The sequence below is a fragment of the Raphanus sativus genome, chromosome 6 (genome assembly GCF_000801105.2).
Source record: "Raphanus sativus cultivar WK10039 chromosome 6, ASM80110v3, whole genome shotgun sequence".
NCBI classification, from domain to species: Eukaryota; Viridiplantae; Streptophyta; class Magnoliopsida; order Brassicales; family Brassicaceae; genus Raphanus; species Raphanus sativus.
In genome coordinates, this window is record NC_079516.1 from 17726198 (window position 1) to 17750591 (window position 24394).

The 24394-nt window shown below is 32.7% G+C and overlaps 4 protein-coding genes, 1 long non-coding RNA gene and 1 pseudogene across 6 annotated transcripts; 2 read left to right on the plus strand and 4 right to left on the minus strand.

Annotated features, from left to right (window-relative positions):
* Nucleotides 1-1175: 1175 nt before the first annotated feature.
* LOC108837482 (uncharacterized) lies at nucleotides 1176-2426 on the plus strand. Its single transcript, XM_018610522.2, has 4 exons — nucleotides 1176-1418; nucleotides 1517-1608; nucleotides 1740-1858; nucleotides 2213-2426. Exons 1-4 carry the CDS (start codon nucleotides 1220-1222, stop codon nucleotides 2253-2255), a joined length of 453 nt encoding a protein of 150 aa, XP_018466024.1. The 5' UTR covers nucleotides 1176-1219; the 3' UTR covers nucleotides 2256-2426.
* Nucleotides 2427-3465: 1039 nt separating this feature from the next.
* Nucleotides 3466-5068, minus strand: LOC108813877 (uncharacterized). Its single transcript, XM_018586559.2, has 2 exons — nucleotides 4916-5068; nucleotides 3466-4664 (listed from the first exon to the last, which is right to left on the minus strand). Exon 2 carries the CDS (start codon nucleotides 4639-4641, stop codon nucleotides 3649-3651), a length of 993 nt encoding a protein of 330 aa, XP_018442061.1. The 5' UTR covers nucleotides 4642-4664; nucleotides 4916-5068; the 3' UTR covers nucleotides 3466-3648.
* Nucleotides 5069-9211: 4143 nt separating this feature from the next.
* Nucleotides 9212-9757, minus strand: LOC130495617 (F-box protein At2g35280-like). The gene has a single exon (XM_056987034.1). The coding sequence runs from the start codon at nucleotides 9755-9757 to the stop codon at nucleotides 9212-9214; it is 546 nt and encodes a 181-aa protein (XP_056843014.1).
* A 2412-nt stretch (nucleotides 9758-12169) lies between these two features.
* On the plus strand, nucleotides 12170-12891 carry LOC108810763 (CLAVATA3/ESR (CLE)-related protein 27). Its single transcript, XM_018582851.2, has one exon. The coding sequence runs from the start codon at nucleotides 12349-12351 to the stop codon at nucleotides 12631-12633; it is 285 nt and encodes a 94-aa protein (XP_018438353.1). The 5' UTR covers nucleotides 12170-12348; the 3' UTR covers nucleotides 12634-12891.
* A 2838-nt stretch (nucleotides 12892-15729) lies between these two features.
* Nucleotides 15730-17084, minus strand: LOC130496354 (uncharacterized). 2 transcript variants are annotated; one of them, XR_008935458.1, is made up of 4 exons: nucleotides 16864-17084; nucleotides 16522-16733; nucleotides 16226-16339; nucleotides 15730-16113 (listed from the first exon to the last, which is right to left on the minus strand). It is a non-coding gene; the product is annotated as an uncharacterized LOC130496354 (long non-coding RNA). The 2 variants fall into 2 exon arrangements; XR_008935457.1 differs by having other exon boundaries at nucleotides 16522-17084.
* A 1930-nt stretch (nucleotides 17085-19014) lies between these two features.
* LOC108807972 (homocysteine S-methyltransferase 1-like) lies at nucleotides 19015-20298 on the minus strand (annotated as a pseudogene).
* Between the last annotated feature and the right edge of the window lie 4096 nt (nucleotides 20299-24394).

Below are 24394 nucleotides of genomic sequence, written 5' to 3' on the forward strand. Positions count from 1 at the left end.
AAAAGTTTTTTTTTTAAATACAGAAATTTAAAAATAATAATTTAAAATTTAAATCATGTATAAATTTTTTATTATAATATATTTTAATAATAATTAAAGCAAAGCAGGTGCGAGTACAAAATTATTTGTTTGTGGGTTGTGCGGGTCATATTTTTTAACCAAAGAAAAATTGAAAATCCACGGGTTGGCGGGTCAACGGGCGAGTTCGACCTGAAATCCAGCCTTAACCGTGGGTATACCGGATCAATTTTTAAATTGCTATTATTTAATAAAATATATTTTGATTAAAATTTATATACAAATATAATTACAAAAAAATACAAATATAATCAAAAAGAAAAAGCAAATATCAAAAATTAAATTTAAAACAGAAATATATATTCGGGCGGGTCAGAATATATTTCTCAACGGGTTGACTAAACCCACAGACTTCAATTTTCAATTATCAACCCGCGGGTTTCAGTTTTAGACGAAACAAAATTGAAATCTGCGGGTTGGCGGGTTCAACCGACAATATACCAGATCAATTTTTAAATTGCTATTATTTAATAAAATATATTTTGATAAAGATTTATTATAAAGAAAATCATATATATAAACACAAAGAAAACACAAATATAAAAATTAAATTAAAACAAAAAATATACCCGTATTTTTAAGGTGGGTTAGAATCTAGTACTTTTATTAAAATCTAACATGGGTCATTTGACCTTCTCCCAGAGAGTTACTTTCGCTACTGGATTCGGCTGAAATTGCTCAAACTGTTTCCAGCCAGTTTAGCTAATTATTTTCCCAACCCTAATAATATTTTATTTTAATTAGATTTTTGACTATAAAAATTACGTGATTAATGTTATTACTGGCGTGTATCCGGCAAATACCAAACGCAATCCACTCAAACGATTTTAAAATTAAAAAAAAACAATGATGAATTGGTGATTTGTTATATGTCAACTATTATAAAAAATCAACGCCGTAAAATGAAATAATTTGTCAAAAAAATGAAATAATTTATTACTCATTGTTATTTTATTTAGTGTGTATTTTTATTATAAATGAAAAAGACAGAATCTAGTTGGTGAAGGAGTCCTTTCCCTTACCCAATCGTATAATTACTTTCTTAGACATGTTCCACTTCAGAAACTATACTATAAATTAGCACATTGACAAGAGATTTTAATTGTAACAAAAACTTGAAGAACAACAACAAGAAGAGAAGATGAAGAAAGTTATGGTGATTATCGACGAGAGCAACTCAAGTTATGATTTACTCATTTGGGTCCTCACAAATCTAAAAGATGTCATTGACAGCTCCAAAGTTGTGATCTTCGCAAAACAGCCACAAAACTCCTTCACTCCTCCTACTGCACTTTCTACGTCGGTTGGCTTTGCTCAGATTTTCTGTCCATTTTCACCCAGTTAAGTCGCCTTATTGACCATGTTCTTTAGATTTTCATTAAAGGTTTATTTGTTTTTTGTTTATTTGTTTTTTCTTATGTGTTTGTATATTTTGCAGATGCAGAACTCATGAGATTGGCTCAACAAAGGAATACAAAAATTGCGTTGGGTATATTACAGAAAGCCAAGAAGTTATGTGAAAATAATGGGGTAATGGTTTGACCAAATCATATTCAAGGTTTATGTCATTAAAAACATTTGTTGTGTTTTAAGAAAATTAAAAAATATATAACACCCATTTGTTGAAATGTTTATTCTCATCATAATCATGTTGAAAGCAGGTTAAAGCAGAGACATTTACTGATGTTGGAGACTTGAAAGATACAATCCACAAAATAATTCAAGAGCAAAAGATCAACTTAATAGCTATCAGCGATGAACAAAACCGAAATCTTAAAAAGTAAGAAATTCATAAATAGTTCGATGGTTTTTTTATTCGGTCAATAAACTTAATACTCCATCTGTTTTATAATGTAAAAGGTTTAAAATATATGTAGATATATATTTCAAATATAAAATATTTTGATATTTTTAAAATAACTTTTTAAAATAATGTATTAAATCTATATTTTAATACATTATTCATAATTTAATAATATAGGAAAATATTTTAAATTTATATTATTTATAATATTTCATTTAAAAAAAATTCTTACTTTTTATTTTGTTTTTAACGAGAAAATTATACAATATATGAAATAGGAGCAATGCACGAAAAACAAATATAATGGCCATTATCTTTATATAAATGCAGGTGTTTACCTACTACAGAGTGTTCTCTTTTGGTCGTGAAGTGAAGCAAGGAGATTTGGCAAACATTCAGATGGTACAATTCAGTATATGTAGTATTGTATGCGATTGTCATTATGTAAAATATATGATTACGTTAGTTTGGGGTTGTACTTGAACATTTGGTTGTATGTATATAAATAAATAATATATAAATTAGAAAAATTATTGTTTACAAATTGTATGTATAGTTTTTTTGAACATTTTCTTGCATTAAAAATAAAATATGAAAAGTAGCAAAAGTGGCTTAAAGCCCACATTAATACAATCCTAATTAAAAACCCACAGGAACCTTACCCTTCTATTAGAACCCAATTATACTACAATCCTAATTGGTAGTACAATTACACAACCAATAATTGTATGTATAGTTGAAAAACTACTGTTTACAAATTGAGAAGCAGTATATAGAAAGAAGACAAATCTGTAAAGCCAAATATGTTTTTCATAAGACCAAAGTTGCTAAACTGGGAACATGGAGAGAAGAGATTTTATAAGATGAAACCTTTTTCTTTTGTTCAGCTAATCATATGTTAAAAATGTTCTTATCAAGAGCCACACATTTACCACAAATCCTAATAGTACAATTACACAACCAATAATTGGAAACCGAGGGAAAAGACATTTGAGAGATGAGACATATTTTACGTAATCAAAAGAAGGATGAAAATATTGAAATAGTTGGTCGGTAAACACACACAAAATGGGCCACATAGGCCCATTAATAGTTGAGTGCTATGCCGAAACTGAAATCATACATGAAAGTATCATCCAGAGGCTCTCTCTCTTGGTGGGGATATTTAGTTAGATGTGTTTTGGCCTCAAGGCAAGAAGTGAGAACTAAGGAGCTAGATTTGTAGTTAGTGCGTAGAGATGTTTTGTTTTGCTGATAAGCTCAAAGCAGTTTCTCTATCCACAGTGGAAGAAAGATCTTTCTTCATTTACTCGCCCTTGTTTAGTTTCTTGATGCAACAATCGCCTTCTTGTTGTGTTCTTTGAACAGGTATGCGTTCAGAGTTACCCAAATACGTGTGAATCTCAAAGATATAGAAACAGCTGGATTTGAAGGTGTCACTTGAGACATTGAAGCAAAAGGGTTGATGAATACTTGGCTAAGAAGAGAGCTGCAGCACCAGAAGCAGCTTCTGCTTAAACACCTTCAACTTCAAGCTCCTTAATGAAGTAAAAAGCTACAAAGATAGCTTTGTCTATGAAAGATTTTGTAAAAGGGTACTAAATTATTTTGTAGCATTTTGTTTCTCAATAGAAACATTTTTCAATCTGCAAAGAAATTTTACAGAATAGGTTTTAACGAGTTGGGGTTATTAATACAAAGTTTCCCCCAATATTTTGTTTCATAAAGTTAAAAAACCAAATTGTATACTTTGAGAGAGAGAGCCATTACGCCTCTTCATCATCATCATCATCCTCAATGTAATATCTTCTTCTGACACGGCGTCTTTGAGTTCCAGACTCTTGTCCATCAGAAGACTGATTATTGTTCTCCCCATCTCTAGCTGCTGATGTTCCTGTATCACCACCTTCATAGCTCTCTCCCCAAAGCCTTGAAGATCTTCTTCTCACACCTATATGTGACCTAGCTCTAGACGTACCTGACCAGCTGCTACTACTACTCCTTGCCCCACCACTTGATTCTGGCCTAAACACGCGGATGAGGAAGAACACTGTAAGCCAACCACCATCATCAAACGACATGATCCCATCTTCATTGCTGCTGCTTCTCTCTTCTCCTCCTACTCCAAAAGAAGACTGTAGTGTGCTAAGCAAATCACCCAAGTCTCTCTGCCTTTCTAGCCTCCTCCAGCTTCTCTGCCTCTCCGGATCTGCTTCTGATGGCCTCACTCCCGGATGCAGCAGCCTCGCGTGCTTTCTCAAATCAGAGTAGGTTCCGCTGAACTCACAAGTCTCGGAAGAACAGCTTCTATGTTTCGCGTTCATGAAACATCGAGCAGGCTCAACAACTACCCATTCTTTTATATCTCCACGGCATAACGGGCAAGTAAGCTTCGGTTTGCCTTCGGTTGCCACAATGCCTTCTTCATCCTCTCTCGGATTCACAACTGTCACCTCGGAAGCTGAAGCTGAAGCTACTGCTGCACCTTCTGTCTGTTTAGAAGCTTTGCGGTACTGATCGAAACAGTTGGAATGCCGGTGGCTAGTGTCACACATGTAAGGCCTGCAGCCATTATCATAGGAAGAGCAAACGAGAAGGATTCCGTTGTGAGGATGTTCCATACAGACAGGACATCTTGCTTCTTCCCATTCCTTAACTTGCTTCTCACTAGGCTTCAGAGCACGGCTTGACTCACAATACATAGGCGATCCTCTAAGCCTTTCATGAGATACAGAGCGTTGTTTCCTCTCTTTAGGCATGGTCTTAACTTAAAACCTGCAAGCTACATGATTACAACAAACAGTTACTTAGCACAAAGGTTTGTTCTTCCATAAAGATCCTAAACAAATAAATCGTTACAGGACTAGAAAGTTTGATACTTTTTGTGATAATCGATATACCCATATGTTCAATCGACGAAAGGAAGAAACCCTAGACGAATACATGAATCAAACCCTAATGTGCAGAAAACCCTAGAACTGGAAAAGAAGACAAGAGTGAGGATAATAGTTGAGAAGAAGGAGATGGGATTACCGGAGAGAGTGTTGGAGCTTTGAGGGAGATGAGATGGTGAATCGATGGATAAATTGGATGAAAACCCTAAATCGGGCTCCGCATATAGAGAGCCAACGAGTCGAGTCCAGACGAGGAAGATGAGGCGGCTACTTTCTTTTCCTTTTTTTGGTCGAAATATAATATATACTGGAATTTGATCGGCGCTTCGGAATCGCGGATATTATTTTTCACTTTTATAAAATATATTATTTGTTTGTAATTATTGAATTTATTTATTTTAGTAAAACTTTTTTATAATAAATTCGACACACTATATGTTTCTCTGGTTTTGTTTTATTCTCTTTAATCAATATATTTATTTAGTTTGTTGTTAAACGAAATTATTTTGAATCCAAATGTACGGTAATTTTATATTCATTTTTAGTTCATATAATTTTTTTAATATATTTATTTCAACTGAACCAACTAATATTTTGTTGATAACTTAAAAAGCTAATATTTTGTTAAATTGGCTCTTGAAATATTTTTTATACATCGATATTTATTTTTCATAATTAGAGTTATATATTTTAGATACCCGAAAGGAATAACATGTACCTAAATGAACATATAATGTTCATGTCTAACTGATTTTATAAATTAATTAAAAAAAACTATTTCTATGTGTTTGACTAAATTAAGTGAAATACAAAGAGTTTTTTATCAAGTAAAATAATTATATGGAGTGAAAAATCAAGTGGCAATAAATATAGCACATTTTAATTATTTTTAAGTTATTATTTTATTCAAAAAACATATCTTTGAACTATGTTTCTGGATACGTAATTTTCCACTAATTGAAACTAAGATAAAAATATTTTATTAAAATAAACTAAACCAAACATTTAATCATATATAAAACTTAATTATTTAACATTTTGACTTTATAATTGACACAAAGTTAATATTGATTAACTAATAAATAAAAGTATACATTATTATTATTATGGTAATATAATTAATGATGTAAATTATTATTAAGGTAATATAATAAATTGAATTATTAAACTAAGTGAAATATGGAAACACAATTAATATACACTACTATTCATGTATCCAAACAAATTTCATTAAAACTACTATTCAAGTTTCCAAACACTCCAATTTTTTTTAATCTTCCTATTCAAGTTTCCAAACACTCTAATTTTGTACTTCAACTTTAACAATATAGATAGATATATTTATTTATTTACTTTTTTGTCGGGAGATATTAATATATTTATAACAATAATTTAGCTAAATCCTAGTTTAAAAAACAATAGTTTAGCAAAACTAATAAATAAATATATTTTCACAGTAAGATTGGCATTTTGTTCATCGACAGCTTACATACATATAACGTACAAAGTTTTGTGTCCACATTAATTTATTTAGATATACTTATTTTTAACAATGAATACCTCTTGTATTTTTCTTAAACAGGTCTTTGTTTTGTTTGGGATTTTTCTTTGGGAAATTTGGATGCATATACGTAGTAGGATTTAAACTAAGTCTCTAACCATAAGAGCAATTAGGCTATGATATTTATGCATTATTTGCTATATTACATTTTCTCACTTTCACCTCTCTTTTTTAATTTACTTTACAAGTTTTAAAAATTATAATTTGAATTTGTTATATACTTATTAAAAATATAGATTTTTTTTTGTATATGACATGTTTTAAATGTTGTAAAACTGACATATATTTGTAAACTGCTCTAATTTTTTTCATAATCCCTATTTCCAGATCATGCGTCATATGTTTCATACTATTTAAAATTACAGTATAGTGTGATATATTTCTTTTTTCTCTTTTTGTAAAATAAATCTCATTCTCTGCCTCTTGATTTTTCTTACTCACTAATTGATCAGTTACACTGTTTTATTCTCTAAAATTGGTGACATTCATCATCTCTCTCTCTAAAGAAATTTTAAAGAATTTCATATATACAAATTTTGTGGGTGCGTCGAGTATTCCATACCATAATATGTATAGTATAGTCACGTAATGGATAAAAATTTGGGTTTAGAGTTTATGATTAGGGTTTGGGTTTAGAGTATATGGTTTGGTTATATGGTTTGAGTTTACGGTTTGGGTTTAGAGTATATGGTTTGGGTTTATGGTTCATAGTTTGGGTTTAGGGTTTATGGTTTAGGGTTTGGGTTTAGGGTATATGATTTGGGTTTAGAATTTTAGATTTGGGTTTAGAATTTTAGATTTGGGTTTAGGGTATATGGATTTGTGTTTGTTTATTTGTATTTGCCTATACTATATGATTTGGGTTTAGGGTTTATCTCTCTCTCTTTCTCTCTCTCTCTCTCTTTCTCAATTTCTCATACTATACTGATTTTAAATTACAGTATAGTATGATACATTTCTTTTTCTTTTCTTTTGCACTTTGTATCTCCTTCTCTGCTTCCTAATTCTTCTTACTCACTACTTGATCAGTTACATTGTTTTGTTCTCCAATACCGTCGCCACTCATCAGCTCTCTCTCTAAAAAAATTTTAGAAAATTTCCTATATACAAAGTTTGTGGGTGTGTCGAGTTTTCCATACCATAATATGTATAACATAGTCACGTAATGGATAATGGTTTGAGTTTAGGGTTTAGGATTTAGGATTAGGGTTTATGGTATATGGTTTGAGTATATAGTTTGGGTTTAGGGTTTGGGTTTAGAGTATATAATTTGGGTTTATGGTTCAGAATTTGGGTTTAGGGTTTATGGTTTAGGGTATATGGTTTGAGTATATAGTTTGGGTTTAGGGTTTGGGTTATAGTATATAATTTGGATTTATGGTTCAGAATTTGGGTTTAGGGTTTATGGTTTAGGGTATATGGTTTGGGTTTAGGGTATATGGTTTGGGTTTGGGTTTAGGGTATATGGTTTGGGTTTAGGGTTTAGTTTTAGGTTTAGGGTTTAGTTTTAGGTTTAGGGTTTAGGGTTTAGGATTTGGGTTTAAAGTGTATGGTTTGGGGTTTAGGGTTTAGGGTTTAGGATTTGGGTTTAAAATGTACGTTTTGGGGTTTAGGGTTTACATTTATGTTTTTGGAATAATCTATTCTATATCTATGTTATATATAGAATAGTATATAGCTCGGCGTTTGAAATACACACACTCACTCTTATGTTCACTCTCCATGAAGGATTATAATGTCTTATTATGATGCAAATTGACACACTTTTCATTGCATCGCTATATTCTTAATTGTGAGAGCCCTTATGAATATTGAGCAAATTGACCATTTTTCTTTTAATAGTAAAGCTTGATTTGACTATTTTTGAAGATTTTCAGAATTATTTATTAAGCTTATATTGGCTACGTGGAAAAGTATAATACTAATAAACAAAATTGTTTTTGTTAATCAAAATTATAAAATTGAGTTACAAGAATTAAAACATGTTCTACAAGGCCTAGTCCATTAGCTAAGCAGCCTTTTTTATTCATGAGAGAACCAAGTATGTGCTCATTAGCTATGGAGACACAGTGCAAAGAAAACCATGTTTGGAAGTTGGAACTTGGCCCATCATCAAAACTAAATTAGTACTAATAGTCACTTGGAACTTGAAAGAATCTCTTCTAAAAATCCACGTAGTTCAAATTGATTCTCAGACTTCATCAAAAATGAAGAACGTTTTCATAAGTCTTATTTTCCATTTTAATTTCTTTTTTTCATAATTGATAATTTTTGCTCTGAATGGTAACAAGTCCAACGAACTGAATGTGCAGAACAAGCAGATGGAACAGTACAATATGGTTTGACTACGATTTGTATAAAAGAAATACATGATACGAAACAATTGCGATTTTTTGTCGGTATAGAATCATATAGATTCTACGAACCAAACTGAATGTAAAACTGCCGTCTTTTAATTCTGCATCTGTGATATATCAATGAATTTTGAGTTGTTGAAATTTCTTATCAAGATTTTCATGAGCTCTGGGCTGTTGAAATAATTGCGGTTTATTTAAAATAAGCGGTTTAAATCAAAATATGAATAGTAACATATATAATGAACTATGGTCGACCCGCCCTACGGGCGGGATGTTTATTACGTTCTGAAGTTCTTAACCATATTTTTTTTAAAGTATTAAACAATCTTACGCATGATAATTTTTCGTTGTATCATTGGCTGCTAAAAAATATTAAATAAATTATAAAAAAACGAAAAGAAATCAAAATCACTTTGAGAAGCAGTACTAAACAATCTTATGCATGATAAATTTGATGTTGTATGAGCGGCTGTAAAGGTTCGGAAAGTAGAATAAATTAAAATGGAAAAAACAAAAATCACTTTCGATAAGCAATATAGTCGACAAACATCTGCACCCTTATAAAGTAGTAACATTTCTTGCACAAATGCGTTTTCTTATGGAGATCGCAGGTTCGGGGGGGCTTGAGCTTGGCCATGTTGGTCAGATACGTGTCTTCTAGATCAATACCGTAAACGCTTAGTACCTTCTTAATCTCTCGCCAGCATCTGTTTGTGGTGGTCAGTGTATGTTTCCATTTTAGAGTGTCTAGAACCTTTCTTCCCCTTTTCAGCTTTCCGTTGCACAGCAGTAGTATCCCAAAAAGGTAAGTACCCTTATCATATTTCCCAACAGCTGAGAGTCTTAGATGTTCTAATGCGTTGCTCGTGCTCTTATGGAAAAAATACTGGTTTGTACCTTCAATAAAGTGGGATTCGGGGTTATTGCTCTCCAGACAGGAATGAATTAAGTCTCGGTAGCCATACACCATCCGTAGTGGTTCGGATGCAAAGTACTTCAGGCTCAGGGTTTTGAAATATGACTCCGGTGCTATGTCAGCGATGTCTTCGTCGGAGGTGTTCATGCTGCTGTTTACCTCCGGGTCAGGGCCAATAGCATCCGTGACGTCATTTGAATCCTGTTGAGATGAGTCGGCCGGGAGATCCGGGGGGTATTCATGTTGATGTGAAAATTTTTTTTTTATCAGTAGTGTAACTGCATGATAGATATTAATATAATTTTTGAATATAAATTGTATAAACTAAAAATTAGTGATGCTAATATAAATTTTTAATATATAAATTATATTTTAAAATATTTTATATATCTGAAATTAATATATAAAATAATAGATAATAAATTTCAGTTTGATAAATGAATGGTTTATAATAGACATACTATAATATAACATTTCATAGCAATTTAATTTTGGACTAATAAAATTTTTAATTGATTTTCAAATCGTCACGTAAACAAAATTAATATTTCAATTATGTGACAACTCAGCAGGTCATCTTTTTAATTAGTACAAACTGCATGTTATAACTTTTTAAATGTTTATCCTATAATATATATAGGAGATATGTCCTAACGCATCAAAATCAATTTTGATGTAGTATTTGTTGAGTGGTTCCATCACTGCGTCCATGAGTTCATATTTGAACACAAACAATTTGACTCGTTATCGGTGGGAAGTATTCGCTGCTCGTGAAACCAGCCTCATGCATTCCACTAAGAACCATGTGACCTATAGGGCCATCGCTCGAACAGCAGGGATCACTTCCTAACTTGGCATGGCCGGGTCAGTGAAAATCAAGCCTGAGCTCGACCACTTGGACAGAACCAACACCCGATTACTCTCTATCCCTCATTTGAGATACAAACCCACGCTGGTATTAAAAGAAATCTACTCATCTACAAGCTCACTTGTACTGGCCCGTTATAGTCCAAAAGATGATAACAAATACTTCCTTTTCATAATGTAAGGAAGGTATGTTATGAAAATATTATATTTAGGCACCCTAAGCTAAACAATTACCAATAACAAAGCCGAATAGGATTTAATTTATTTATTAGCAGAAACTAATTTATTCACTGGCAGTACGCCATTTGAGTTGTATCAGTGTATATACATCTGGTATATATAATCAGTTATGCAGAGTCAGTAATGCATTTTATAAAAAAAAATACTGATGCCATTAGACGAAAACAAAAATGTGTGGCTGTTCTTTTGTTGTTGCAGATTATTAGAACTTTTGGCATAGTTTAGATCTAAGAATCGATATTGTCCGAAAAGGTTAATTTACTAAATTTTATCTAATGGATTAATTATAAGCTTAATTACAGAACTTTTAAATAAGAAAAAATGATTGGATCAGTCGCATGATAGGAATCATGATGGGATCTTCATCTTTTAATTCTGACACGAAGAGGAAGAAGGCAAGAGGAAGAGACGAAAGTAAAGAGCAAAACTGGAAAAGAAACAAACACAAAACGGCAAAGTGCAGTTAGTAAAACGACACCCTTTATTCAAACTCATCTCACATATCCAAACGAACATTTTGTGTTATATATTGGACAGCAAAACCAAACGTTTTACCATTTGGTTGCGTCACGTTATCCTCATTTCTGAAGACAAGACGAATACATTATTGTATGTCGAAACAATATATATAATAGTATGTTGAAAGATAACAACGAAAGCTCTGCCGTGGTTATTACCGGTCTGTTTTAGTCATGTTAGTCAAGAATAATGACACAGTTTTCTTTTCCATATCCACATTCAAATCCATTATATCACTTCGTGTATATATAGAGAGGTTGACCAACAAAAACAAAAAGAAATAGCACTTTATTTTTGGACAAAAAAGAAATAGCACTTTAACTTTTGCATCAGTTGTTCTAACTAAAGTAAACCTATTCTACATGACTACATCTACATCTATAAAGCAACTCCAGAATGACAACTTTTTGAAATCATACCAAAAAAGGTAAGTACGTTGGTGGGTGGTGATTTATTGATTTACTGAAAGTTTTGTTTTCTCGCTGGTCTAAAGAATATCTTAAGTTTTAAACTATTTATGTAAGTATATATTAAAAGGTGTAATTTTCTAGTACATAATATATAAAACATTTATGTATAAATTTATGTATTTTTATTAATTTTTTATAAATTTACAATACATAAAGCTATAATACCTTTACGTTTACAAAAGCTAATTATAGATTTATGTTGTCTGAAATTCTTGACAATTCCTTAGCAACAGAAAACACTGTTTTATGTTATTTTAGTGTTCTTACAAAAATATATTCACAATTACACATAAGAAACTAGACACCAATAACCGTACCATTCAACTATTTATCATAATTAGCTGTGTCATATGTACTATTAATAAAACTAAAATAAAATCTGTCGAAAGAAAAAACTAAAAGAAAGTCTCAGATCTTGTCTTGTATTTATATGTACCCATTCACGTGGCCATTCATAATTTGCATGAAAGCCACTCTTCTTCTCACAAGACAAAACTTCAGTCTCTTTCCCCCTCCCTCTCAATTTCAGAAATATTTACAGATTGAAGATAGATCTAACTCTGAGAGGAGAGGAGAGAGATAAATCGATGGTTAGGGTTTAAGCAAGAGGAAAAGCTTTATGTTAGGGTTTAGGGTTGGGATATGACTCATGTTCGAGAATGGAGAAACTCTTCTCTGCTAATGGTGATCTTGCTTTCTTATCTACTCTGTCTTTCTTCTTTAACTTCCCTTATAGGGGCAACTCGGGTATATCCAGCAGCACCGACGAAGGCTACCTCTCCTGCTCCTGCGGCTAATAACCAAGAAAATCTAATGAAGAAGTACTTCGGCGCCGGAAAGTTTCCTCCCGTGGATTCTTATGTCGGAAAAGGGACTAGTGACAGTAAAAGAACGGTACCAAGTTGTTCCGATCCTCTCCATAACTAATCGAAGCAGTTCCTTTGATTTTTCTTCATTTATGTTTCATTTTCTCGAGCCTCTTATGTAATCAATCAATGAGTGTTTTTAACTAAAATACCCACGTTTTTTTCGTTAATATAAGGGGAAAACGAGGGTATTTTGGAGATTTTAATAACTGGTTTATAAACATTTTCTGATATAAACATTTACCGTGTCGATGTTGAAGTTTTATTAGAAATGTGTATTGTTTTTCTGCATTTGATTCTACATATAAGAAGCCGAAGAGTATAAACCCTGATGATTTTTTTTTTGTTTGGGACAGGAACTTAAATTGAAAGTTCTGATCAATTTCTTCTTGGTACTCGTCACGTCTGGTGACACATGCATTTGCAGCGAATCAAATGAATATGTAAATATCGTTGAATTAAAATTTTAATCTGATCCAAGTTATACATACATACATCGGTTATATATGTATATGAGTGAGAGAGAGAACATATGTTTTTGCGTTTTTGGTATGGCAGAATGTTTGTTTAGTTTAATATGTTTTTGACATTCTTAAATCTTCAGCAAACCGGGATATTATCTATATTAATTAAGTATTCAGTGATCAACAGATCTCCCTCAGTCTCTTTTTTTAAGTCGTTTTAGATATTTCACTTGGATTAAGGCAGTTCATACAATGTCTGTTTTATCTCTTTTTACCTTAAATTTACTTGTGCATTTATGGTTAACTGATAAAATAAAGTTTAAATCAAAGGATATATAAAGTAAAAATGATCAAATGTTACATTGGAGTTTGTAAACGACTAATATTTTAATACAAAACAAAATCTCTAAAACGACCTAAAAGAGACGGAGGGAGAAATTGAAAATAACAATAAATATCATCATTTTAATAAATATAGTGAAATTTTAAATGATTTAAAAATTTATCACAATTACAGAAATTATAAAGAATACTTTTGTTTTGCTCTTATTTTTGTATCCTTATTTGATTTTCGATTTTTTTCTTACCATTTGGTTCAACTATAGAATTAATATTGTCAAAATTTTATATTATTGTATCAATAAAATCTTCATTTAAAAATTTAAAATATAAAAATGCATACATGTATATCTAAGAACAAAAATATATGTCTAATATTTTATTGATATTAAGTAGTACGAGTTATCAACAACATGCATGAATTCATTAACTGGTTTATAAAATATATTATAACATTACACTTAACTTTTGCATACAACTATTGATTATTGTATTTATGTTATATATTATCAACAACAAAAATTAAACAAAATATAACAAAATATTTATATAGTTTTCCAAATATTATATATGATTATTTAGTAAGTTATATATTTTATATTGTATAAAATAGCAGCCAAATAAATAATATATAAAAATATCTAAATTAAATATATATAATTGTCTACAAAGATACAAGAGTATATAATATATAAATATTAGACCAGTATAAGATAATTCATGAGAATATGTATTGTAAAACAATTTTAGTTTTAAAAGGAAAGAAAAAAGAGAGGCAAAACACTAGATTGGGGATCTGTGGTACACTAGCTCCTTCTTCCCTTATACATGCAGGACAATTATTTATAGGCATATATCAATCTGCATGCAAATCAATTTTTATCTTTGCATTTTTTTAGTTCTGCAACTAAAAACATAAATGGACAAGTAATGCAGTCTCATCTTCATAATAAATAATCTGGATTTCATCTGTATTTGTTCTTCATGTCATTCATATCCTTAAACTAAAACTAAAAATCATTATACTCAGTACTGATTATACTTCTTTTTTTAAAGTAAAATCTTGACAGTATGGTTCTATTTATATATATATATATATATATATATATATATATATATGTGTGTGTGTGTTTTTATTACTATTAAAATCGCATCGCAAGATTTTATCATTCAGATTCTTAGTTCAAGTTATATAGAAAAAGATCTTGCATCGAAATTATCATTTAATAATAGCACAAAAATTTAGATAAATGAGCTTGAGATATATTACATCTGTTATAAACAAAAATATTTTGGTTAAAAATACAAAAAAAAATCTTTTAAATTATATTCTTAATTATAAAAATTAAATAAGTTAACTAATCATAAATAATACTGTAAAATATTATTTATCAACAAATTTTAATAAAATTAAAATAATTTTACAAGTATCGGAATATTTTACACTATAAAAGGGAGAAAGTAGATGTTTGGTATATAGATACACCTTCAAAATGATAATATACACTTGTAGAAAACATAAAATTCATACTAGAAAATTATCCCAAAGTATACCATTTCGTAAACTATCATATTCAATAAAACAAAAAAAACTTTCAGAATCAATAGTTTTTTCATTTAGATATATAAATATGAGTTTTTTCCGTGTTTAAACACCAATAAAAAACTTTTAAAATAATGGAAACTTAGATGAGTAAAAAAAAACTTTAAAAAAATCAAAATCAGCATATAATTTTTTTTCTTTTTAAATCAGACTTAGCATATGGTTTTCCTTTTGATTTAACTATGTGTCTACCCGGCTAAGGGAAACCCAAACTTTTACATGTAAGTTTTAATAGTGCCACTATAAATGTTCAATATCACTGCAGACGTTTGTTGAGCCATTAGTTACACATAAGCATGATCTGTTAAACTATACGTACGTATATTAAAGTTCAAATATCTTTAGGTACGTATTATTAAGGTGAAAAGAAAAAGTTTTTAATTACCATTGGGATTCGCGGACAAGATGCAAAGTTAACAACACGAGAGATCTGAGATTGTTTTTTTACAGTCACAAAATGATAGAAAACAATTTTTTTAAAAAAAATGATAGAAAACAAAAGAAATAGTCTGGACGGTAGCGTTTGGAATTATTCTTTTGCAATATATTTATTACATTTGTACCGGTTCTTAATAAAATAAATTAAAAAGACAACTTGTACTATATTGCAATGTTCAAACATAAGAGCATCCACAATAGTGGATTTGCTCTTGGAATCCTAAAAATTATTATAGTAATTTTTTTGTTTTTTTTTTTTTTGAATAATCAAGGACTCCACAATATTTTGTGTGTCCAATGGTGAACTCCTTTAGAAATTCTTAGAAATAAATAGTCATCAATAACATAAACAATAAAACTACTTCTGAATCCATTGTCCTATGAAGAATCTACTGTAAAACCAATTAGAATGTGTCACAAAGAAAGTATACCCAAAGTATGAAACAACTTCTCTGCTCTCATGCTCATTAGAACGCAAAGAAAGTATACTGTAAAGCTTCCCCGCTGTTCTGTGTATTGATGACAGTTAAGGATGTGCAACCTTAGCTTCTTATACTCCCTCAGTAGTTGGCAGATTGTTGTTTTGCCTTCCCCAGTTTCACCAACAAGAAGAACAGGCTCACGCAGTTTATAAAAACGTTCAATGAGAAAAAATAGTCTCCACATACTTCGAGTTCAGGTGACTATTTTGTTTTCCCTATAAAAGATTGAAGTAGCACCATAAAATTCAGCTCACAGTGACATGATAAAAACAAGCTCGAAAACAAAATGATTCAATAACAGAAGAATATGAGGGGAAAGGCAATTACAGGGACATAAACGTTTGGAATAACCGAGTAGTAACCTGTTCCAACGCCAATCTCCAAAACCTTTTATGCTTTTCCCACCAAATTATCAAAGAGTTTCATCTTGTAACTCGAAATCTAACAAATACACAAGCACAATAAACATTCACAAGATTGAAACAATCCAAAAGGCCTAAAGAACAGAACCCAGAAATGACAAAATCAAAACCCAAAAAGAAAAAAACTTCCACAAAACTTCTAAACAAGTCAAGCAACAATTGCAAACGCTAACTAAAATCGATAAAGAAAAGGGTTATTACCAGACTTGGAAGTGATCCAAGCGCATCTTCTACGGCCATCAGAGAAGCAATCACTCGCCTCTTCATCTCTCTCCCCTTTCAGATTCCTTCTCAAAGAAGATGAAGAGTTTGACCCGCCACGCCACAGAGCCCTCTTCCCGCTCGAAGAAGAAGAAGACGCAATACTCAACGGCTACGACTCGCACGAGGAAGAAGAAGAAGAAGACGCAATACTTCAAAATAGTTCCCCACCAATGGCAAAAAGCTTTAGACTAAGGGATCATTAAGTGTAGAGAGAAACCCAGATGGAGGAGAGGCAAAAAATCAAAACTTTATGAAAATTAAAGAGTAAGAAGATGGTACCAGAGTGAGAAGGAGAAGAGGGAAGAGAGACAATGGGCTGGGTGTTTTGATTCGCGGAAAAGCTGTTCTTCGCTTTGCCCATTTGATTCAGAAAGTTTGACTGTGAAATCGGCAGAGAAGAAGATGAAGAAGAGAAAGAAACAGAAGAAGACTCAATGGCAACATGCCACGTGCACTAAGGATTGGGTCCTTAAAACCCTTATTTACATACTGATCCTTAACTATATTAGCTTTAATATTAATATTATAATCAGTTAAACATAAAAGTAACAGTTAAGGATTTGTCATGAGTCTCCGTTGCAGATGGTCTAAAGCTTCATTGACAAAAGGTAAAATTGATATCCACGTGACCTGCTAAAAACTTACGAAAACATTATTATTTTAAAAATAGTTCGGTCAAGTTAAGTCGAAATCCACGAGTGATCATGTTCATGCAAAAAATATTTGGTGCATATGTTATATTCATGTGGACCGTAGATAAAGTGATGAGCATTCCTAATTTAGCATCCAATCCACAGCAAAATGTAAAATTTCTTCAACGAAGGACAATATATGAACCTACAAAAAAGTGAAGTGCTACAGTTTACAATTTACACCATAAAGGCTTATATCTTTTTGTTTAATGGACTTAAATCTTTTGAGCTCATGTACTTCATACTAAACTTTTATTTAGTCATCATGTAAGAGAGATTATTTAAAGTCGTTTTTGTAGTTGAGTTGAAAACGCAAGTAATTTTTTTTATGAAACGCAAATGATACTGTAACTTTTATGTTTATTCAATAAATTTTTTTTTTGGAAAGTTGTAACTTCAGCTAGAAAGGCTAATACTATGGGCTGTATTTTAGAGATAAAAATTGATCTTGGTACTGTTTTCTTAAAAAGAGCGAGTAAAAACAAGTTCTTTTTTTTTTTTTTTGTTCAACAGTAAAAACAAGTTCTATGTATTCATTTTCTTGTGTAAGACTTGGAGTTTTCGAAATTCTTCCATTTTATTGCCACTTGATTGTAGTCTAGTCAATACGAAGTCAAGCAATTATATATTTATATATTATAAGTCGTATTTTTTTTTCTAAGTCAGAATAAAATGTAGGAAAAAGAGGTCTCGAATTTGGGTGTTTTATGAGAGACAGAGAAGCCAATGTGTGCAGCTCCACGTAATATGCGGCGAAGGGGCTTTGTCCCTATCTGTTTGGCTTTTAGAATCTTCGCTAATTTAGTACTTGTAATAATAATCTTAAAAATAAAAATGCTCATTTCTTAATTATCATATTAATTTATGAGTACTTGCTATTCACACTTGCAATTGTACGTACTATAATGTCGGTCGATATCTCGAAAATTCAGGTGTATTTGTCTTTGCTAAAACGTTAAGAAAAATGTGAACCCGATATTTTGTTCTTTTTATGATTTTCACGGTTATGATTTTCCAAAATATAGATAACATTCATTTTTATGGAATTTGATTAATAAATTTTTCGTAAACTAAACAAAGGTTATTTTTGTTTCTCTTTATAACGTAATATTTGTTGACCAACAAATAAGTACTCTCTCCTTTCTAGTTTATATAAATTTCTTTATTTTCATATCAAATAACATTTTATGTTTATTATGTGAAGCAACTTTATGTCACTAATTACTTGCATAATGTAAAAGGACTGCATTATAAAGATGACAATTTCTCTGATGTTTGTAAAGTGTGACACTAAAGAGAATATGAGGTGACTAAGTCACCCTGGTTTGCATTATAAAAATAAGATGTCTGCATTCGCCAAATGCGTTATGCTAGATCAAACAACGATTAGGTTTTTGCTAATCAAATTCTGATTTTGTCAAATTTAATACAACGATTAGCATACTTTTAACTACATGAAGGAAACTTGAGAATACACACAAATGACACTAAATCATAAATTCATAAATGTATAACCCAATTGTCCAATATGTACACAATTTAACCGAAACCTTAATTGTTATAATTAAATAGATGTATTACGGATTCAAATTGGGCTATCACCAAGAAGAAAACATTTTATGGGCCTTTATATGAAAAAACGCAAGACCTGGTTGACGAATACATTTTTAAGATAACAGAGGAAACGTGAAAAGCAAGAAAACAACAGAGAGGAAAAACCTAAGAATGGCCAAACGAGTTAAGAAGTAGAAGAAGCTTCAATCTTCTTCCAAGAAAACTCTATTCTTTTCAAATCCCTGGAGGTAGTTTTAATGGTGGAAGGAGTAGTCATTCAACATCCTCCTGTGAGTTTAGCTCCAAGGTTACGCCATTGTTGGTTGTAATTAAGTTTAGTGAAAAGATGCATGTATTAAGAGTTGTGACTTTAGTTAAATAGTTTTATTTAAGAATTTTATAGAGAAATAGACACAACTCTTCATTGATGAGATGCATTAAAGAGAAACAATGAAAAGATACTTGTTCATTAAGTTTAAAGTGATCACAATCTAAAGTGATCACAACTATTCACTTTGTAATTTCATTTTCTATATAAATTCTTGTTGTTGTGATGTATAACAATAAGTTCATATTTCTATTTTTTATTAATAAAAATTGAAGTGCTTGTTCATTAAGTTTAAAGTGATCACGATCTATATGATTGTGATATAGAATTATTTCTTATTCTCCCTTTTAAGAGATTCATCTCTTATACTTTGTTCTTTCTAGAAACTTCAGTTCTTTTACAGCCAACTAGTTGCAAACACCTCAAACTCGACATCACCAAAGCATTGCGATGGCTGCCAAAGTTTGACAAACAAAACCATTAGAGATCATTTCTTCAATCTCAAGGCAGTAATCTAGAAGATCCCTATGATCTAGAAATTGAATGCCAACAGCGCAAATGTTGTTGCTTTTGTTAAGAGTTTAAAGGCAGTCCTCAAAGTTCTCTCCTGATCATGGAGCATTCTCACCATCTACAAATGTGAAACAGATCCATGCTGTGATTCTGTACATTCTCTTTCTCCAGAAGGTCAACGCACGCTTGAGGTTTTAGTGATTTGCAACATTAAAAAGACTGATAGCAAACATTTTTGCAATATTTGGTGGGCAAGAAAGTGAACCTGAGCTTCAAGTTTATTAGGTATGGTTTCAAAAGCAAGAAGATCAGGACGAGCTTCCAATAGGAGTTGAAGTCTTCTCCTATATATCGAAGTCTTTTAGTTTATCCAAACTTATGGTCTCTCCATAGGTTCCACTGTAATTAAGAAGATCTTACAGAAAGCCAAAGTATTTGACTTGTACAAATTCTCTCAACAAATGATTCTTAAAAAGGCACATGTAATCAGATCTACCAGCAAGAAAGGCTCCATAGCTGCCAAAAGATGCGGGAACAAGAGCTCGGTTATAGCTATGTCTTGAAGTGTGCCACTTCGTCCCAGAATCTATCACGGGATTCAAATAAAATAAGCACGTTTTCTAGCATCTAAGAGTAATACACATGTATGTAATCAGAACAGGTGTAGCAAGATCTAGCAACAAGACAGTTATGTTGATGATCTAATTTTAAGTACATCCATAAAACAATTGCATTTCATAAATCACTAGCCCATGACGAAAACTTGGGATGTCGGTATTACGCACATGGTAACCTATTGGTATTTTTATGTGGACTAAAAGTACGATAATGATTAATTTGATACATTATCTACGTTGTCTCGGGTTATTTCTTCTGGTAGTTATGTCCAAAATGCTAAGTACGAAAGTCAAAATGCTACACTACAAAACTATATCATCTTTCTTTCTTTTTTTTTCACTCAAAATTATATCATCTAGAACTAACTATATAGCTGATTGCTTGACGAAAGCAAATACCATTTGTAATATAAATAATTCTATAAAAATGCTAAACATTACCGAATGATCTATCTAGGAATTAATTATATAGCTGATTGCTTGAAGAGAAAAAATACTAAGTTTTTTTTATTATTCATTTAGTTCCAAATCACTAACTTCCACGCTTTACGATTTTTTCTACCGAATGATAATGACAATTGAAACTAGCAACTTAATAAACCCAATTATACATTTTAGTATGCAAATCTCCTAGGGAAGGTAGATGTCTTCTTTCTCTCGGTTCAATTAATCTTAAGAAACATTATTATTTTGTCATAATCTTCATACCTCATTTCAATTTATTCTAAGTAAAATAATAATAATAATAATAAGTATATATATGCATATATATATATATATCCATATTTCTGTCCAATAAAACGGAACTTTTTTTAACACTGGTCAAATTAACTTCCAAAAGATCCTAAAAAAATCAGACAAAGTACAAGCCTTAAAGGTTAAAAAGAGTGGAAACTCCCAACAAGAACAGAAAACAAAAGGAAAGGAGTTCAACAAAAGTTCTAAAACATGAGAGTTGCCAGTAGGCACCTCAGAGCAATCACGAGATAGTAGGGATAGAAGTTGCAGCTCAGCTAGTTATTAGCTTCACTTTCAAGTCTTTTCTGCAACCATGATGGTCCACCTGAAGCTATGTAAGATTGATACCGGCGATCAGAAGTAACACTCCTAGCAATCTCCTGAGCCACCGTATTCTTCTCTTGATCACAGTGAAGGAAGACCCAATCTTCCAAGGACCAAAGACGTGAGGAAATATCGTACATCAACGACTGGTGAAGAGAAAATCTTGGAGGGTTTAGGAAAGTCTCTCTTGCCAAAGCACACGTTGATTCAAACATAACTCTCTGCTGTCGAGTGTTAATCACATCACTTACTGCCCATTGTAAGGCTTTAAGTTCCGCTTCTCTTTGGAACCCTATATTTGAGAAGACCCTTAGATTATGAAGAATAGGTTTACCCTTGTCGTCACGTAGGACCCAAGCAACACCACAATTAGCTTGGATATCTACCCAAGAAACTCCAATATTGCATTTGAGGAAACCTGGAGGGGGTTTGGACCAAAGGCTTGTGCTCCTTATGTTAATATCTGGTGGTATATCTTCTCCAGTCATTGGAACATTGAGCTCTAGCCAGATCAAAGCTTCTTCTCTAGCTTTAGTGAGAACAGAGATAGATGAATATTGAATTTTTTCAAAAGCCAGACCATTCCTCGCTTTCCATAGATTCCAGAGGATCCATGGAAACCTTTTGATGCTGCTATCTTTAGGGAGTTTTCGCATCTGCTCCAGGAGGTGGTAGACGTTGAGAAAAACATAGCTCGGGGAGAAACCAGCTGAGGGGAGTTTAATATTTGATCTCTCCCAGACGTCCTTCGCCATAGGGCAAGTAAAGAGTAAGTGGCATATAGTTTCAGTACCTCCATTGCAGACTCTGCAAGTCGGGTCCACCTGGATACCTCTGCTACGTAGCCTATCCATTACTGCAACTACTCCAGAGAGCGCTTTCCACAGGAAGTGCTTAATTTTTGAGGCGCTTTGATCTTCCATAGAGCCTTCCACAAGTTTTGCTCCAATGGCGGGAGTGGAGGGGATATGCTACCATCTTCCTCAGGCAAGGAATCTGCAAACTTGTATCCACTCTTTGAAGTATAGATACCATCCTTCGTGAAATCCCATTTGTAACCATCTTCCTGCAGCCTGTTTGGCTTTAGGCGTAAAATGATCTCAGTATCATGATCCGTAAAGGGAGAAGCAGGTTTGAGATTTTCAGCGTCAGATCAATAACACTGTCTTACCTGTAGTTAGGTGTTCTTGGTATCAGATCAATGAGCCAGTTTACTGCCCACACGTTTGATTGCTCGCCATTGCCAATATCTCTTACCAGACCTTTACTTAGCAAATCTCTGCCATATATGATGCTTCTCCATGCATAAGAGGGCCGAGCTCCAATACTACTCTGCAGGAAGTCTCCGTTTGCAAAGTACCTACTCTTCAGTACCCTTGCCACAAGTGAGTTAGGATTACTCATGATCCTCCAAGCTTGCTTGGCCAATAGGACTTGGTTAAATTTAGTGATATCATGGAAACCCAAACCACTTTCTCTCTTTTGCTTACACAATTTTTTCCAAGCAACCCAAGAGATCTTCCTTCTGCCATCGCCACCTCCTCACCAAAATTCTATCATGGCACTGGTGATCTTTGTGCAGACATCTTTAGGCAATTTAAAAATGGACATTGCATAGACTGGGAGGGACATTGCGATAGACTTTAGAAGTACCTCCTTCCCTCCAAGGGATAAAGTTTTAGCAAACCATCCATGTAGGCGTGACTGTAGCTTTTCTCTTATGAAGCTGAGGAGCTCTCTCTTCGAGCCTTTGAAACACTCTGGAAGACCTAGGTAAGTGCCCTCTCCACCTTCCTTTTCAATACTCAGTATCTGTTTAATCTAGTATTTTACAGCTCCAGGAACCTGTGCTCCAAAGATGATAGATGATTTTTGAAAATTAATTCTCTGACCCGAAGCCTCGCCATACGCTTTCAGACAATCAACTACTTCCTGACTTTCAAGTTCGTTGGCTTTGCACATAAGCAAGCTATCGTCAGCGAATAGAAAATGATGTATCCTCGGCCCAGAAGAAGACAACCCAATCCCTGTAAGGCGACCATTTTCCTCAGAGTGATTGAGTTTGCTCACCAATGCTTCAGCACACAAGATAAAAATAAAGGGAGATAATGGGTCCCCTTGTCTTATTCCTCGCTCCGGTTTAATAAATCCATGGGATTTACCGTTGAGCAGAACAGAATAGGAGACAATAGTGATGCATGCCATAACCCATCTGATCCAAATATGATCAAACCCCATTTTACCGAGCAGCTCTTCTAAGAAACACCATTCAACTCTGTCGTAAGCCTTTGACATATCGGTTTTGATTGCCATAAACTCTTGAGAGACTGCAACATTGGTTCTCAGGCCATGGACCATTTCATGAGCTATCACAATGTTGTCCGAGATGAGGCGGCCCTGAACAAAAGCACCTTGTGTATCGGAGATGATATCTGGCAGGATGCATTTTAGTCTATCACACAGTATCTTGGATATAATTTTATACTGGACTGAGCATAGACTGATTGGCCTCATGTCACTCATCTGGACCGGATTTGTGATCTTTGGTATCAAGCTCAGATGCGTATGGTTCCAACATGGAGGTACAACCGAACTCGTGAAGAAACCTTGGATCTCATCAATCAGTTGTGCTCCCACTATGTGCCAGTACTTCTCATAGAAAATACCATTGAAACCATCTTCTCCAGGTGCGCTCTTACCCCTGATTGCAAATGCAGCTCTGCGTATCTCTTCTGGCGTGATCTCCTTGCACAGTAGAGTGTTCATCTCTGGTGTGACACGTTCAGTGAAGCCATCAAATAAGCTCACCAGGTCATGAGGATTTGAGCTCATAAACAGGTCTCTATAGAATTCTGTAGCTACGTGCCCTTTAGCTCCTTCTGAGTAGTGCTCTGTTCCAAGCTCATCCATTAGCATAAGCACTCTATTCTTGGCTTTCCTTCCCTTCACACAATTATGAAAGAAAGCAGTGTTACGGTCTCCTTCACGTAACCACTGCTCTCTACATTTTTGTCGCCAGAAGGCTTCTTCTTCTCTATAAGCTT

Bases quoted from the DNA above. Each gene is read 5' to 3' on its own strand.
- LOC108837482 (XM_018610522.2), top strand. From the start codon at position 1,220: ATGAAGAAAGTTATGGTGATTATCGACGAGAGCAACTCAAGTTATGAT. The intron at 1,419-1,516 runs GTTAAGTCGCCT...TATATTTTGCAG, and splicing joins TTTCTGTCCATTTTCACCCA to ATGCAGAACTCATGAGATTG. The intron at 1,859-2,212 runs GTAAGAAATTCA...ATATAAATGCAG, and splicing joins CAAAACCGAAATCTTAAAAA to GTGTTTACCTACTACAGAGT.
- LOC108813877 (XM_018586559.2), bottom strand. From the start codon at position 4,641: ATGCCTAAAGAGAGGAAACAACGCTCTGTATCTCATGAAAGGCTTAGA.
- LOC130495617 (XM_056987034.1), bottom strand. From the start codon at position 9,757: ATGAACACCTCCGACGAAGACATCGCTGACATAGCACCGGAGTCATAT.
- LOC108810763 (XM_018582851.2), top strand. From the start codon at position 12,349: ATGACTCATGTTCGAGAATGGAGAAACTCTTCTCTGCTAATGGTGATC.